The sequence below is a fragment of the Pongo abelii genome, chromosome 12, assembly GCF_028885655.2.
Source record: "Pongo abelii isolate AG06213 chromosome 12, NHGRI_mPonAbe1-v2.0_pri, whole genome shotgun sequence".
Classification (NCBI taxonomy): domain Eukaryota; kingdom Metazoa; phylum Chordata; class Mammalia; order Primates; family Hominidae; genus Pongo; species Pongo abelii.
This window is the reverse complement of record NC_071997.2, coordinates 76,766,229-76,783,397: the sequence shown is the minus strand read 5'-3', so window position 1 is coordinate 76,783,397 and position 17,169 is coordinate 76,766,229. Positions and strand designations below refer to the sequence as shown.

Sequence of the window (17,169 nt, the reverse complement as noted above, 5' to 3'; positions counted from 1 at the left end):
ATATAATTAAGTAAATCACTGGCCACTAGTGATTAATAAACCCTCAGCCCCTCTCCCCTTCTGGAGGATGGTGGATGGGGTTCAAAGCCGCAATCTTCTAACCATGCCTTGGTCCTTCCGGTGACTAGATCTATAGATAGTACTATCTACAGTCGGGTCAATGGATATTACTAACAGAATGAAATCCAAAACCTTTATCCAGCCATCCAATGCCTTTTCCATTTTGGCTACAATCAATGTTCTGAGAAGGTCCAGGTAAACAATGAAACCTCAATTAAGATAACTGAGCACCTTTTCATCATCACTTTCTTTTGCTCTTCTTTTTTTTGATACAGAGTCTCACTCTGTTGCCCAGGTTGGAGTGCAGTGGTGCAATCTTGGCTCACTGCAACCTCCACCTCTGGGTTCAAGTGATTCTCCTGCCTCAGCCTCCTGAGTAGCTGGGATTACAGGTGTCTGCCACCACACCGGATAATTTTTGTATTTTTAGTAGAGACTGGGTTTCACCATGTTGGCCAGGCTGGTCTTGAACCCCCGACCTCAGGTGATCTGCCGGCCTTGGGCTCCCAAAGTGCTGGGATTACAGGTGGGAGCCACTGCACCCAGCCCCTCATTCTTAACTTTAAATTATTTTGTCTGATCTTGTCAAAATACCAGAAACTAAATGGGGTTTATATTTAGAGTTCTTTTCCAATGCTGAGGACTGACCTTGGGAAACAGTCAACGGTTACTGATCTTTCTTCTTCCTGATTACCAATAACTGACCCATCGCATGCCCTGTCAATTCTACCTTAAATATATATCACAAAATCCATCCATCTCTGTCCATCTCTATCACCTCAATCCAATCCAACATTATCTTTTGCTTGGACTATGCAGCAATATCTCAATGAGTTTCCCACTTATTGCTTCTCTTCAATTCCACAGATTGATACTATTACGTATTTTGGATCATGTCATCACTTTGCATAAACTCTTCAAAAGCTTACTTTAAAAATCCCAACTTGGCTGGATATGGAGGCTCATGCCTGTAATCCCAGCACTTTTGGAGGCCAAGGAGTGAGAACTGTTAAACGTAGGAGTTTGAGACCAGCCTGGGCATCATAGTGAGACCTCATCTCCACTAAAAATTTAAAAATTAGCCAGGCATGGTGGTATGCGCCTGCAGTCCCAGCTACTCAGAAGGCTGAGGTGGGAGCATCGCACCTAGGAGGTCAAGGCTGCGTAAGACTTGATCATGCCACTGTGCTTTTGGCTGGGAGACAGTCTCATCTCAAAACCACCGCCCTGCCTCCAAAAAAATTCCAAACGAAAGATAGTGACCAGCCAGAAGCAGCACTCAATGAGGTATTTCTGGATGAATGAATAAATGTGGTCAGATCAACAAGACTCAGTCTTGAGCTCTGTTCTTTTCTCAATTTATAGCTATTACCTCAAAGGAGGTTACCTTGCAGCTAAAAATTCATAATTCATCTGATTTTTTTTAAAAGGCTAGAGTGCAGTTGGCTATTCACAGGTGTGATCATCATGAACTACAGCCTGAAACTCCTTGTCTCAAGTGATCCTCCTGCCTCAGCCCCGAAAAGCTGGGACTACTACTGACATGCTAGGCCTTTTATGATTCTTAAATTAGAATCTCCTGCCGGAAAGTCTTACCCTATCTCTATTCCCAGATGTTCATTTTAAGACTTTTTCATGGGCTGGGTGTGACGGCTCATGTCTGTATTCCCAGCACTTTGGAAGTCCAAGGTGGGTGGGCTGCTTGAGCTCAGGAGTTCAAGACCAGGCTGAGCAACATGGCAAAATCCCTTATCTACAAAAATTAGCCAGGCATGGTGTGCACACCTATAGTCCCAGCTACTCAGGAGGCTGAGGTGGGAGCCTGAGCACGGGAAGTTAAAGCTGCAGTGAGCCATGATCGCGCCACTGCACTCCAGCCTCGGCAACAAATCAAGACTGCGTCTCAAAAAAAAAAACCAAAAAATAAAACAAAAATCTCTTTCCATTTATTTTACTGTAACTTCAAAGCCCAGATGGAAAAAAAAAAAGCAAAGCACAAAACAATATATAGTATGCTACGATGTATACCAATAAAAGGGAAAAAATACATACAATTGTATGCATATTTGCTTACATATGCATACCTCCAGCAAGATATATAAGAAACTGGTGACGTCAGTGGCCTCTAGCAAGGGAAACTGTATGGACAGAATCTGGCATGGGAAAGAGACTTCAATAAATACCTTTTGAATTTTTAACTGGGCTAATATATCACATACTAAAAAAAAATTTTTTTAATAAGCCTCAAACCAAAAGATTAATGTAAACCTGCTTAACTTCCCACTTTCTGGAAAGAACCATCATTTTCCTGGCCAGACTCAAAAACACTACCAGTGACCTTTGATTCCTTCTAATATTTAATCATTTACCAAATTTTCCAGCACTTTCTTGAAAATATACTGGAGTTCTGTTCCTTCAAGTCCATTTACCGTGGTGGAATAGACTTTCATTTTTTGTATCTGAATTATTGCAAAAGGTCTTGCTACTCAAAGATCTTCTGCTCCACCCTATCCCTCCTCCCCAATTTATTATTCATGACATTGCCACACTCATTTCTTTAAACACAGTATCACTTTAGGCCCCTACTCAAGAACCTGTAATGTCCCCTTCTGAACCCGTGTATTATCGTATTTGGGATTAAGGGGGGGCGGGGGAAAAGAAACCATTGCTACAAATAGGCTTAATACCTTTTGTAGCAAGTATATTTCCTTCCCTATCACAGTTCCTTCCACTACCACCACCAAGGATGAAGTTTTTCTTAATGATTCCAGCTTACATTAACCTCTTCCTTAATTTTCTACTGCTCTAAGTCTGTGGAATGCAAGTTTACTTTTTATGTTTTGTGTTGGCACATACCTGCTGTATAATCTCAGTCAAGAATCTTACCCTTTCTGTACCTTTGTTGCCTGTGTGAAATGCTTTCATGGGCTTTCAGTGAAGACTGTGGTAAAACACTGTTATCAGCTATCTTATTATCATTCTGTATCTGTTTCATCTGTTACATCCTGCCTCCAAAAAAAAAACTGCAATGAGGATTTTCTTAAACCCAATTAACACACAATTGTGTTAAACAGGTACACATTCTTATGACTCTGGTTTTTTTTTTTTTTTTTTTTTGAGACAGTCTTGCTCTATCGCCCAGGCTGGAGTGCGCTGGCACAATAACAGCTCACTGCAGCACTGACCTCCTGGGCTCAAGGAATTCTCCCAACTCAGATTCCCAAGCAGCTGGGACTACAGGTGTGTGTCACCATGCCCAGCTAATTTATATTTTTTGTAGCGAGAGCGTCTCAATATGTTGCCCAGGCTGGTCTTGAACTCCTGGACTAAAGTGATCCTCCTGCCTCAGCCTCCCACTGTTGAGATTACAAGTGTGAGCCACTGTGCCTAGTATGACTCTTGTTTTTTATTATTATTATTTTAAGATATGTTGCCCAGGCTGGGGTGCAATGGCTATGCACAGGCACAATCATAGCACACTACAGCCTCAAACTCCTGGCCTTAAGTGATCCTCCAGCCTCAGCCTCCCAAGTAGCTGGGACCACAAGCACACGCCACCATACCTGGCTTTGACTCTGCTTTTGATTTAGTCAGTATCAGTGGGACTGATTTTAAGTAACTTAAAATTTCTGTCACACCTATCAGGTATGTTATTTCATGTTGTATCATATAATTCTCTTCTCTTTCCAACATGTTTAAATGCTTAAGTTTATTGGGTAAGTACATCTTCTTCCATTAACGACTTCAGTACTGTGCACAGTAAGGAAGAAAGTGATGTGAATCAATAATGACTTTTCAATATCCAGTCATATGACATTCAGCTTGACTCATTCTAACTCCTTTTAGGCTCACAATTTGGTACTTCATTTTTGAAAGAAAAGATGTATCTTGAGCACACAATTTAGTAGTTGGCTCATTTTAAAACTGTAATGTTAAAAGAAGAATGTTAAACATTCTCCTCTGAATTTACTCAAAAAATTTTTTTTTTGAGACAGAAAAATCGCTTTGTCTCTCCAACTGGAGTGCAGTGGTACAATCATGGCTTACTACAGTCTTGACCTCCCAAGCTCAAACGATCCTCCTGTCTCAGCTCCAGAAGTAGCTGCCACTATAGCTGCACACCACCACACCTGGATAATTTTTGAATTTTTTTTGGTAGAGACAGGGATCTTGCTATGTTGTGCAGGCTGTTCCCAAAATCCTCAGCTCAAGGGATCTTCCTGTCTTGGCCTTCCAAAGTGCTGAGATTTCAGGTGTGAGCCACCATGTCTGGCATAGTCAACATATTTTAATACAGCAAAATGGACTATAAACATCTCATTCACTTACTCATTAAGTTTTTAATAAAAAACCCACCAATGGAAACAAAAAATTTAACCCATTAGTGCAGTCCCAGCTACTGGAGAAGCTGAGATGAGAGGATCACTTGAGCCTACGAGTTCAAGCTCAGCCTGGGCATCATAGCAAGATCCCATCTCTGAAAACAATTTTTTTTTTTAAATTTTAACTCCACTAATGAACAACAGACTTCATGTAATATTTGGAAATTAATAACTTTCTAGACTAATTTATTGAATAACCTAAATGATGCCTTTTACAAAGGATAATTCTAACAAACATAGAAAAATGTTACTGTATTTGGAAATCTCAATTTGTGTAACTTCAAATAACTACAAATTAAGCTGAATACAGTGGCTCATACCTGTAATCCCAGCACCGTGGAGGTGCTCAAGCAAAAGGATCACCTGAGGCCAGGAATTCAAGATCAGCCTGGGCCACATAGTGAGACCCTGTCTCTACAAATACAACAACAACAAAGTTTTGTAATAAATTTTTTAAAGGTGCAAATTTAGCCTGGACAACATAATGGGACCCCATCTTTACAAACTTTTTAAAAAATTAGTCAAGTTGGCCAGGCTCGGTGGCTCACGCCTGTAATCCCTGCACTTTGGGAGGCTGAGGCAGGAGGATCACGAGGTCAAGAGATTGAGACCATCCTGGCTAACACGGTGAAACCCCGTCTCTACTAAAAAATACAAAAAATTAGCTGGGCATGGTGGCGGGCGCCTGTAGTCCCAGCTACTTGGGAGGCTGAGGCAGGAGAATGGTGTGAACCCAGGAGGCAGAGCTTGCAGTGAGCAGAAATTGCACCACCGCACTCCAGCCTGGGTGACAGAGCAAGACTCCATCTCAAAAAAAAAAAAAAAAATTAGTCAAGCATGGTGGCTCACATCCATAATCCCAGCTACTCAGAAGGCTGAAATCAGAGGATCGCTTGAGCCCAGGAGGTTGAGGCTGCAGTGAGCTGTGATCAAACCACTGTACTCCAGCCTAGGGGACAGAAGAAGACCCTCTCAAAAAAATTATTTTCAGAAGTGCAAATTGAAGATTTGGGTGAAAATATGAAAAACCATATCTATTACAAAGAAACTAAGTTTAACATAACCCCTAAATGGCCCTATGATTTCAATTAGAAAAGTGTACTCAATTTAAACAAAAATAAACAGGTAACATCATTCACACAAGTTTTTCACTCTTCTACAGTGTTTCGGTATTCTTCTCATTACCAGAGTTCTCTTATACACCTGAATGTTATGTTGCCAAAAAAAAAAAAAAAAGCTCAATGAAAAAATAAACTATTACAAAAGCCCAAAAAGCCCAAACAGTATATTATTTAAATGTGATTACAGAAAACATTTCCAAATAGTGTAATTTTTTTAAATAATGCAATTTTTCCAACACTTTATACTAAGTGTATACAAAAATGCTAATTATCTAGAACTAATTTTCTAGTAGAGCAACATTATACATGAAATTACCTACATATCCTAATGATTCTATTCACAGAATCACTGTGTATTTTTAACTTATGTTGGGCGACTATTTTAAATACAAACCTACTCCATAATGTGATGCTTCCAAAGTAACAACAGCTAAAAGATCTTATATACAATCTGAGGAGAATCCATTATTATAACCAAATTTGTAGGAAACTGTTTATGACTTATGACTTAGTTACATTTAAGAACAAAGTTCCTGATAACTATATATTCATGCAGATAAGGGAAATATGGTAAAAAAACAAAACAAAACAAAACAAAAAAACAAACAAAACAAAATTAGTATTTCTTTCCCCACAAAGAAGCAAGCAAACAAAAACAAACTAAAAGTGATTACCTGGTAAAAATTCGGTATAAAGACAGAAAGTAAGAGCTGCCTGGCTGACTGAGAAATTAAATTTACTTAAATGTCTACCTTAAAATGTCTAAGGTATAGGAAACATCTTCAGGTTTTCAATTCAGGACAAATGTTTAATTTGCTTCTCCATCAAAAAAGACACACAATATTTTCTAAACAGAGAAAAAAGCTATGAATTGAATATTGAAAATTTTAAAGTATTTCAAATAACTGATTAAGAATGTGTTATATACATTAATTGTTTAACAGTAAGACTTTGTAATAATAAGCTGCACAACAGACAGAATTTTATTCCTCCAACTACGAAGTACTTGTTTCTGGGCATCCAAATTTTCATAAACCTTGAAGTGGGCACTGATGCTGTAAATGTAATCCTAAGATAATTTATCTTCCTTCAAAAATCTCTGCCATCGTGACTTTACATACCACACACAAAAAAGAATACCTGGGAATAATTCAAATGTATAACAACAGGTGTATGTCATACATAAGAATACTATACAGAGTTTAAAAAGAAAACTAGATCTACATTGTTAACATGAACAAATATTCAAAATGAATGTGTGAAAAATGCAAGCTGCAGAATACATGTAAGAGTACGATATCCACTGTGTAAAGTTTAAAAACACACAACAGACTACATATTATTTATGGATACATACATATGCAGAAAAGGTATAAAAGCATGTACACAAAGAATACACATCAACTTCAGAATAGTGGTTACCTATGTAGGGGATGGAGAATGTAAAGAACGGGATGGATACAAACAAGCTTTAACTCTATCCATAATGTTCAATATTACAAAAATATTTGAAACAAATATGGCATAACGTTAACATTGTTAAATCTGGTGGTGTTACAGTAGACACCCGTTATTCTCTATACTTTTCAATTTTAATATATTTCATAAAAATAAAAACATTCACAGAATAAAAAAGATTGAATCACTGCTACCATTTTCAGATTAATCAGGCATGCTAAAACACAATACACATTTTCTTTCCCAAACAAGACAATAAATATTAACAGAAAATGTTAATTACATAATTGGTAATGTACACTTTTATAAAGTATCCATTGATTACTATATTAAAAAATACACAACAATTAAAGAGCAGGATTTAATGCTTCTACTTCAAAACCTCTACCTTTACTTGAGTCAAAGGATTTAATTTCACACCACAAACAGGCTTTCCTTGCTTTAAGAGTATCCCTTTGAATTTTATTCTATGTCATTTCCTTTAAACATGACTCAGAATAAAAGGTTTCATGTACAAGGTATAGAAGAGACTTGGCTAACTACAGTTAAATAATACTAATAAATACATCTTAGAATAAACCGACAGTGGCCCAATCCAAAAATGATAATTATCACCAGTACAAAAACTTTCACTTTTCAGTCTGAAACTTTTAACCTGCAAGAGAAATACACATGATCTTTGTTTACCAAACATGTTTTTTTCTTGTCAGGAAAGCTTTCCCACCTTTCTCAGACTAATACTTCCTTGATCACAGATGAAGTCTTTCAAATTAAAGATAAACAACTACTTGCCTGTTGTTTCTGATATGCAGTATTTGGATTTATCTTTGATTCCAAGAGTAGTGATCCTGAAAGATACAAAATAATACATCATAAATCTCAAATGATAAAACCCTGAATAAAAAAAAGAATATACATTAAGGCCGGGCGCGGTGGCTCAGGTCTGTAATCCTAGCACTTTGGGAGGCGGGCAGATCACGAGGTCAAGAGATACAGACCATTCCGGCCAACATGGTAAAACTCTGTCTCTACTAAAAACACAAAAATTAGCTGGGCGTTGTGGCGCATGCCTGTAGTCCCAGGTACACGGGAGGCTGGGGCAGGAGAATCGCTTGAGAGAGAGAGGAGGCAGAGGTTGCAGTAGCCCAGATCGCGCCACTGCACTACAGCCTGGCAACAGAGTAAGACTCTGTCTCCAAAAAAAAAAAAAAAAACAAAACCAAAAAAACACACATTTAAACCAACTCCCGCAAACTTTTCATGTCTTTTTACCGAGTTGGAAATCTTAATAAAATGTATTCGAATTCACATTTTCTCTCCAAATCTAGGCTTCATATTTAATCTAAAATATTTCACCCTATTCCCGTACACCCTTAAAGAAAAAATTCATCTAAAACCAACTTTGAAACCAAGGAATGAGGAGACTAGATGACTATTAAAATTTTATTGAAATAAAAATTTTAAGGTCTAAATGACCACTTCAAGCCATTCGTTTTAACAAAAGTTGTTTTATTGCATTCCCAGTTTAACAAATAATGCAAATTACAAAACAAAAACATCATGACAGGAATTAAATACTTAGTATAGAAATTACAGTGCTGCATTTATCCTTTCCTCATTAAGAACAAAAGAACACCTTCTGGAGAAATAAGTGATGACTATTTAAAATAAAAGGGAACGAGCAAGAATACAAAACATGTCAACAATAAACCAAAGATTATTTTTCTAACTGCCTATATCAGTTGTTCAAATCAAGTCCAGATTACACTATGAAAGGCATTTTAATTACGGCTCTACATTTTGTAATTTAAAATACTTCACATGACTACAATAAACCAAAGAATACAGCAGTTTACAACCTGCTTTGGTGTCCCAACTTGCTTAGATTGTAAGGCATTCACTTTCTCATAGCGCCTTCTACAAAGGCAGCCCGAAGAAATCCAGACTAAAGATGTATGTGCTTGTGTGTCCATGTATCGTGGCAACAGTCAGCAATACAGCCAGGAAAAGGTGCCTTTGGGTTTTCCCCAACACCTGTCGACTGTGGCACCTGGGGCCCGTTGGTACAATTTTTTTTTTTTTTTAACGACAGTCGGAAAGAAAAGTTTCGCTAAACCGTTTGTACTAGAGGTATAATGGATAGGAAAATAAAGGAATAAAGGGGGAGGAGGGTGTCAGCTCCTAGCGCGGCATCAGTACCTAGTCTCTCACTACTTCCTCCCTTCTCTCTCACACTCTCCCCTCTTCAAAAGAGGAGGGACTGGAAAGGAAGGAGTCCAATCCTTAAGAGGGATAGGAGGCGGACAGAGTCTCGGTCTCTGAGGATAAGTCCAGTCAAAAGTACAATACTTTATTTTTGCCGTACACAAGAGCCAGTTCAGAACCAACGCGCTGTCCCGAAGGAGTAGCAACGGTAACGGGCCCAGGACCCTAAATCCCAGGCTGTGCCCCAACCAGAGGCACTATCCCCTATTCTACAGTTCGGATAACCTTACCGTCGGACTCTGCCCGAACCAGCAGCGACATCCCCTTGAGCTCCTCCACGTAAGTGGAGGAGACGTGCCCGGTGCCTCGGTCGTCCCATTGCCGGTCTTCGTTCAGGGTATAGACCTTCACTCGCCGCCGCGTATCCGACATGGTGGCTGCTGACTCCACCGCTCCAGCCGCCGCCTCCTCGCTTACCTCGTCCGTACCCCTCACTCTTGGGAGACAGTAGAGGCAGTAGTGGCGGTGGTGGCGGCGGCGGCGGCTCCGGAGAGGCCCGAATTCACCATGGCTCCAAAGGTTCAGCCGCGAGAAGGGGTGACAAGAGCCACTGAGGCCTCTCCGCCCGGAGGCCCCGTTACCTCTCACTTCACCCCCGCATACACCCACTCTCCCGTCCCTTTGCCCCCCAGGGCTCGCTCGCTCTCCCACCGCCGCCGCCGCGGTAACTACTACAGATCCGCCATCTTGTAACCCGACTCTCTCTGCCTTTCTCTTCCTCCTCCAGCAGGCTCGCACGGGCTGTCCTAGCAGGGGCTACGGCGGCCGACAAGTCCCATGCACAGCACCTCCGCTTCTACACGCGCCTCCCAGGCCGGAATGCTCGGCGCTCTCGCGAGGAGGGGTACCCGACTGGGGCGGGAGTACTTTGGCGAGACTTCCTCCTCTTTCGGCCCCGCCTCCTGGCGCGGAGTCGCAATTGGGCGAGAGGTTGTGGCGATCTCCCCGTCCCCGCCTGCGCCGCGAGAGGCCGCTAGGTGGAAGGCGACTCAGGTTCCGCACTTCGTCAGGTTGTTGGCTGGCACCAGTATGTGACGTTCCCAGGAACTTAGCTCTGAGGAAAAAGCAAAGCAAACGGGGGAAGTACGTAGCCTTGAACCGGAGTAACCAGGGACAGAAAGGAAGGAAAAGTGTTCTCATACCTTGACGGAAGGAAGCTGGCTCCGTCCGCCTGAGGAGGAAAAATAAGTTTAAACCTTTCTGTGAAAAAGAAAGAACGTTGAGCCCTTTCAGCCGAATGGAAACCCGCTAAACCCCGTTATGGAGTCCGTTACAATTAAGCATCTAACCGGGAATTATCTATGGACACAACTCTCCAGGCAATTCATGCAGAAAGTGTTGACGATTTCCTGTTTCTCGCAGAGCGCTTCACCGTTAAGGCTCTTAGCTGGCGATTGTAAAGCACATTTTCCGCTTCATGAAAATACAGTGCTCTTCTTGTGTTTGTAACCTTGGAAAGTAAATCTGCAGATAAGTTTAGCGAAGTGGCGGGGAGCTACTTTCCTGACATATCTGTGATTGTTTTGATACTTCTGAGTTTCTCGCGGGCATTTCATGCGTTCTCTATAGGGCTCTCTTGCACTGAATAAGGAAAGGAGGAATTCTCTCTGCATTGAGGCTATTGTCGCACATTGTGCGGTGGATATAGTCACGCGCTGGGTCGTAGTAGCGTGTCGTTTATTTCAGTCCAGCTCACTCTTGGTAGAATCCCTTTATTCGTTTTGTTGTCGTTTTTGATAGTCTTTCTCTGCTTCCCAGGCTGGAGTGCAATGGCGCTATCTCGACTCACTGCAGCCCTCCGCCTGGAGGGCTCAAGCGATCCTCTCACCTCAGCCTCCCGAGTAGCTGGGACCATAGACGCCCGCTCCCCATACTCGCTATATTCGTTCTTTAATACAGTCTCTCAGCTTGTTCAGCTGCCACTTCTGTGCAGCTCATTAGCCTGATGGGTGAAAACCAGGTGAGACGCACACACTGACTGACCCTGCAGTGCATCTTGGGAGTTGTAGTCATAACTAATCAATGGTCTTGTTAAAACGTGCTTATGTTTTGACCAGATCGCTTAAGTGTGGACACCCTTCAGCAGTACACTACAACGTGGGTGTGTACAGAACACATGCTGATAGAAATAATTTCAAAATCTGGATTCATAGTTTTTTTTTTTTTAATCTACAGGAGACTTCAGAAAATGTACTTGAACTAAATCATCATAATATAGTACATAACAATAGAGCCAGTTAATTGATGTGATGAATGTGGACAAAATGTATTTTGACCTCAGGGAAAATAACATTTCTGCCTTGGAAGAGTCAGAGAATGCTTCACAAGATTTTTGAGCCTGATGTTAGACACTCTCCAGCCTTCTGTCCAAGCCTCACCCTTTGGTTACTCCTCAGGAAGACTGAACTTGGGAAGAGGATTGTGCAGACCCTGGAGTCAGGCTTGGCTTTTGGGGTAGGGAATTCTAGAGTGCCCACAGCATGGTCTGAAAAAGGGAAAGTGGGCTGCAGGTGGCTATAGTCCCATGATTCCATGGATTTCAGACCCCTCCAAAGCACAGGGCCCAGTGCTTGTCCAAGTCTGAGGGCCCCCCATAACCACATTTTCCCCAGCAGATGTTCTTTGCTTCAGGCAGTCATCAAAGTTTCACTTCAAAGAGTTGCTAACCAAATAAGCCCACAACCTTCCTTTTTTGTTGTTTTGAATAAGTAATGCCTTTACACATATGAAATTAAAAAGACAGAGAGGCCGGGCATGGTGGCTCACGCCTGTAATCCCAGCACTTTGGGAGGGTGAGGCGGGCAGATTGCCTGAGGTCAGGAGATGGAGACCAGCCTGGCCAACGTGGTGAAACCCTGTCTCTACTAAAAATACAAAAATCAGCCGGGTGTGGTGGCAGGGGCCTGTAATCCCAGCTACTTGGGAGGCTGAGGTAGGAGAATCGCTTGAACCTGGGAGGCAGAGGTTGCAGTGAGCCAAGACTGCGCCACTGCACTCCAGCCTGGGGGACAGAGTGATAGACTGTCTCAAAAAAAAAAAAAAAAAAAAGGCAAAGATATATAGTGAAAACTAAGTCTTCTTTTAGTCTTTGTCTCCTGCCACTCATGGAATTTTCCTCTTGGAATCACCTCTATTCCATTTTCCTGTGTATGTTGCCAGAGCAGGGCTGGCTTCATGGTGGTGACCTGTACAGATAGGCACTTGGTTTAATGTTTTGCTATCACTAACTTGAAATTCAGAAAAGTTTCTGAACAAGGGCCCTGCGGTTTTATTTTGCACTGGGCCCACAAAGTATGTATCTAGTCCTATTCCAGAGATATTCTATGCATATACAGGTAACTATATATAAATATGTATGTAGGGGTCCAGTAGTGGTACAGGGTCTGTTAGGAACTGGGCGGCACAGCAGAAGGTGAGTGGCAGGGGAGCCAGAATTTTGGCCTGAGCTCTGCCCACTGTCAGATGAGCAGGGGCATTACATTCTGGTAGGAGCGAGAACCCTATTGTAAACTGCACATGCAAGGGATCTAACCTGTGCACTCCTTATGAGAATCCAACTCCCCCTTTCCATGGAAAAATTGTCTTCCACAAAACCAGTCCCTGGTGTCAAAAAGGTTGGGGACCTCTGTAGTAGGCTACACCATCTAGGTTTGTTTAGGTACACTCTATGATGTTCACACAACAAAAAATCACCTGATGATGCATTTTTCAGAAAGTATCCCCATTGTTAAGGGACACATGACTGTAATGGAATACTATTCTTTTCCTTCCTTTTTATTTTTTGTGGAGACAGGGTCTCTACATGTTGGTGCCAAGGCTGGTCTCAAACTCCTGAGCTTAAGGGATCTGCCTGCCTTGACCTCCCAAAGTGCTGGGATTACAAGTGTGAGCCACCATATCTGAACCCCTGCCCCCACTTTTTTTTTCTTTTTTTCTTTTTTTCATACACAGTCCAGGCTGGAGTGCAGAGGTGCCATCTCGGCTCACTGCAACCTCCGCCTCCCGGATTCTAACGATTCTCCTGCCTCATCCTCCTGAGTAGCTGGGATTATAGGTGCCCCCCACCAGGCCTGGCTAATTTATGTATTTTTAGTAGCAATGAGGTTTCACCATGTTGGTCAGGCTGGTCTCAAACTCCTGACCTCAGGTGATCCACCTGCCTCAGCCTCCCAAAATACTGGGATTACAGGGATGAGCCACCACGCCCGGGACAGCCTTTTTTTGGGTCAGTATATATATAGAGCTAACTCATTCTACTTAATGGCTGCATAGTATCCCACTGTGATAGCCACAAAAGGCAGACAAATCCTAGGCAGACAGGGGCAGGTCCCTGGTGAAACCCTTCAAGCTGAGGACAGTTTAAAGGCTAGCCACAAGACCAGGATAAATCCACAGACCAGATTGAGAACCTCTCTTCCCATTTGGCGTGCTTTCTTCTGATTGATCCCCACCCTTCACCTATTTTACACATACCCTTTCCTAATTGTTTTTTTACACTGTCGTGCCTACCTTTGAGTGGTGCTGTTGTTTTAGCCTTTTTGCATACTCATAAACCAATGAGCATGCACGCCTTCATTCTGAGCCCATAAAAGCTGTGGACTCGGCCAGGCACGGTGGCTCACACCTGTAATCCCAGCACTTTGGGAGGCCGAGGCGGGTAGATCACTTGAGGTAGGGAGTTCGAGACCAGCCTGGCCAACATGGGGAAACCCCGTCTCTAATGAAAATAAAAATAGCCAGGCGTGGTCATGGGCGCCTGGAATCCCAGCTACTTGGGAGGCTGAGTAACGAGAATTGCTTGAACCCGGGAGGCGGACGTTGTAGTGAGCCAAGATCACGCCACTGCACTCCTGCCTCGGCGACAAGAGCGAGACTCCATCTCACAAAAAAAAAAAAAAAAAAAAAGCTGTGGACTCAGCCACACTGAGAGACCACCTGACTTTGAGTGAGGGACCACCCTTGCATCCTCTCTCTCCTGAGAGCTGTTTCATAGTTCAAATAAAACTCTTCTCCACCCTCCTAACCCTTTGATTGTCAGCGTAACCTCATTCTTGGACGCGGAACAAAAACTCGGGACCCACCAAACGCAGATACAAAGAAGGCTGTACACACTGTGGCCCTTTGCCCTCTGCTGGTGGAGGGCAACCGTCCCACACAATGCGATGGGAAGCAGCAGTGGGGCAGAGCCAGTCCTGAAGCCAGGGGCCCAAGTGGGGCAATGGGACTGATAGAGCTGTTAACATGCCACTGTCCATTGGGCTGCAGACGGCGGAACTAAAAGAGCTCTTAGCATACTGTAACATCCCCTCTGGGGCTTCAGGGTCATGAGCACTCCTGTTTGGGTGCCACCACATTTCCCTCAATGTGACACACCTGGTCCAGCCGCAAGCCCCGCACAGAGCCCACTCCTGCCCTGCACTCGTTCACTCACACACCCCCTCCTGCCAGGGGCTGAGGCCATGGTGGCTGCGGGATTCGTGCCTGAGCACAAGCCAGACACGTCCTGGTGGGCCGAGTAGATGGGGTGTTGCCGGCCGGAGGTCTCCGGCTGTCAAAGTGGCCAAGAAAAATCCTGCGTCAACTGTACAAATGTACCCTAATTTATTTAACTCATTTATTGTATATTTGTGTCATTTCCAGTGGTTTGTAATTTCAAACAAATGATTGTGCAAAAGTTGTTTTATGTATGCCAATATCTTTGTAGGTTAATTTCCTAGAGCAAAGTTTTTCAACCTAAGCACCACTGACATCTGGGGCTGGATAATTTGTTGTGAGGGGCTGTCATGTGCGTTATACGATGTATCCTATCCACCCCTATATGTTATGAAAAATATTTCAGTGGCCAGAATCCTTTGAATGACTTAAAAAGCCCTTTTCATCCTGCTTCTGCCTACCTCTCCAGCTGCATCTTAGAACCCGCACACTCTTTTTTCAGACTCATGCCCGTGCTTGCTGTCTTTGCACAGGTATTCCCTTTGTCTGGAGCTTTCTTCCTCACCAATCATCTCCTAATAACTCCCATTTTATCTTTTAAATGTTGCCACTATTATCACTTCCTTGGAGGAGCCTTCTTGGACTCCTTATTTCAAATCCCCTGGGTTTTTTTTTTTTTTCTTTGACAAAAGCCACATTCGAACAAATTCCCCTTGGAATGTTACAATTACCAAAAAGTCCAATTTAAACTATTTTAAATGATAAGAGAATTTATTGGCTCTCATAAATGAGAAGTCTGAAGATAAGGTGAACCGCAGGTTGATTTGACTGAGTGACTTCACAGTATCAGCAAGAACTTGATTTCCTTCTACCACTCAATTTTCTTTCTGCTGTCAGATTCATCCTAAGGCTTACTCCTTTTGCATCATAAAATGGTGGCCAGGATCTCCCAAGGTTATGTAGTTCTTTGTCCATATCAAAAGAGAGTTTCTTTCACATATTTCACAGTTTCAATGTGATTAAACTAATTTAGGTCACATGTCCACCCCTAAACCTAGAGTTTTGTGGTCTAGAGAATGTCAAGCACTGATTGGCTGGGGCAAATCAGGGCCTATCCCTGGAACTGGAAGTTACGTTAATCCCACCTAAATCCCATGAATGTTACTCTATGAGGTATCGGTAAAATCGATGCTAGGAATACAATCAGAGAATCCATTATATCCTATTACATGCTCATAGCACCATGCACCCCTCCATTGTAGCACCTGTCATACTTGTAGCTTTATATTTATTTGTATGATTTCTGATTAATAACTGTCTTCTCATCTAGATGAAAAACCTCTATTAGTCCAGGGAACTGCATTTTTTCTCACCATTGTATATCTAGTCTAGCACAGGGTGTCAAACATAGCAGGTTCTCAATAACTATTGAAAGAATGAAACTTCCCTTAGAAGTTTACTACTCAATTTGACATTACCTTTAGCAGGCAATTTAATAGCTACCATATCAGACTTATATTACATATTTGAAAGTCCCAGACTGAGATCTCTAATTTCTATCTCCAGGCAGTCAGTTCTTGACACACCACTGAGTAAGATTCAAGGAATAAATCTGACCATATTATATTCCCTTGATATCTTTCAAGTTCCTGATTTCTTTTAGGATAAAGTTCTTTATGATGCCACTCAAAGCTCTTCATGGTTTGGCCCCCATCTGGCTTTCTATTCTCAAGAGCAAAACTATAGACTTCTGGCCTTCTTCAGGGTGATCTTTCTCTTTCAATCACAGTCCCTCCCCAACCACTCATCAAATATCAGTTTTTAGAAGTCTTTTCTCTTGCAGGGAGTAGAGAGGGGGCAGTAATAGTTTATTCAGGGATTCCCCCATATCTTTCCTGGGTAAAGATATTCTAGAAGGAGGCAGAGGAAGGAGGCTAGGGGTCCCACTGTTTGGCATTCAGGCTTTCACTTAATGCTCACTTTAGCTCTGCTTCACAATCCCCTACTATCTACTGTGACTAATATTCTCAAGTCAAGAGTCTCTCCCATTCTAGAAAATAAATCAGGCTCCTGGGATGTGGTGGTGGGGTTATAGGGGCACGTGTGGGTATGAGTGTGTGTGTGTGGGGTGGCAGTCCTTTGGTTATATGGGATTGGGGAATAGACCCAGGGATGTAGGTGTTCTTTATGTAGGCTTTCACCCTTCCCTAAAATTTTCTGCCCTGATCCTTTCTAATTTTTTTGTGGAAAGAATTAGCTCTTTTAATTTAATTTATTTTATTTTATTTTATTTCATTTTATTTTGAGATGGAATCTTGCTCTGTTGCCCAGGCTGGAGTGCAGTGGTGTGATCTTGGCTCACTGCAACCTCTGCCTCCCAGGTTCAAGCGATTCTCCTGCCTCAGCCTACCAACTAGCTGGGACTACAGGCGTGTGCCATCACGCCAGGT

The 17,169-nt window shown here is 42.4% G+C and overlaps 1 protein-coding gene and 1 long non-coding RNA gene across 23 annotated transcripts in view; both read right to left on the bottom strand.

The window, feature by feature from the left end:
• LOC129057538 (uncharacterized) overlaps nucleotides 1–7,530 on the bottom strand; it is an 8,422-nt gene extending 892 nt beyond the window's left edge. The window contains exons 1-2 of the long non-coding RNA XR_008522130.1: nucleotides 2,947–7,530; nucleotides 1–2,213 (exon numbers count right to left, since the gene is read on the bottom strand). The exon at nucleotides 1–2,213 is cut by the window's left edge and continues 892 nt beyond it. This is a non-coding gene — a long non-coding RNA (uncharacterized LOC129057538). The remainder of the gene's footprint in view (nucleotides 2,214–2,946) is intronic.
• Nucleotides 1–9,982, bottom strand: part of PPP4R3B (protein phosphatase 4 regulatory subunit 3B) — a 75,658-nt gene extending 65,676 nt beyond the window's left edge. For 20 of the 22 annotated variants that reach the window (XM_054546253.2, XM_054546260.2, XM_063713260.1 and 17 more), the window contains exons 1-2: nucleotides 9,517–9,856; nucleotides 7,814–7,869 (exon numbers count right to left, since the gene is read on the bottom strand). In XM_054546253.2, the coding sequence (XP_054402228.1) occupies nucleotides 7,814–7,869; nucleotides 9,517–9,658 (198 nt within the window). In that variant the 5' untranslated portion in view covers nucleotides 9,659–9,856. 22 annotated transcript variants of the gene reach the window in all.
• Nucleotides 9,983–17,169: the final 7,187 nt, after the last annotated feature.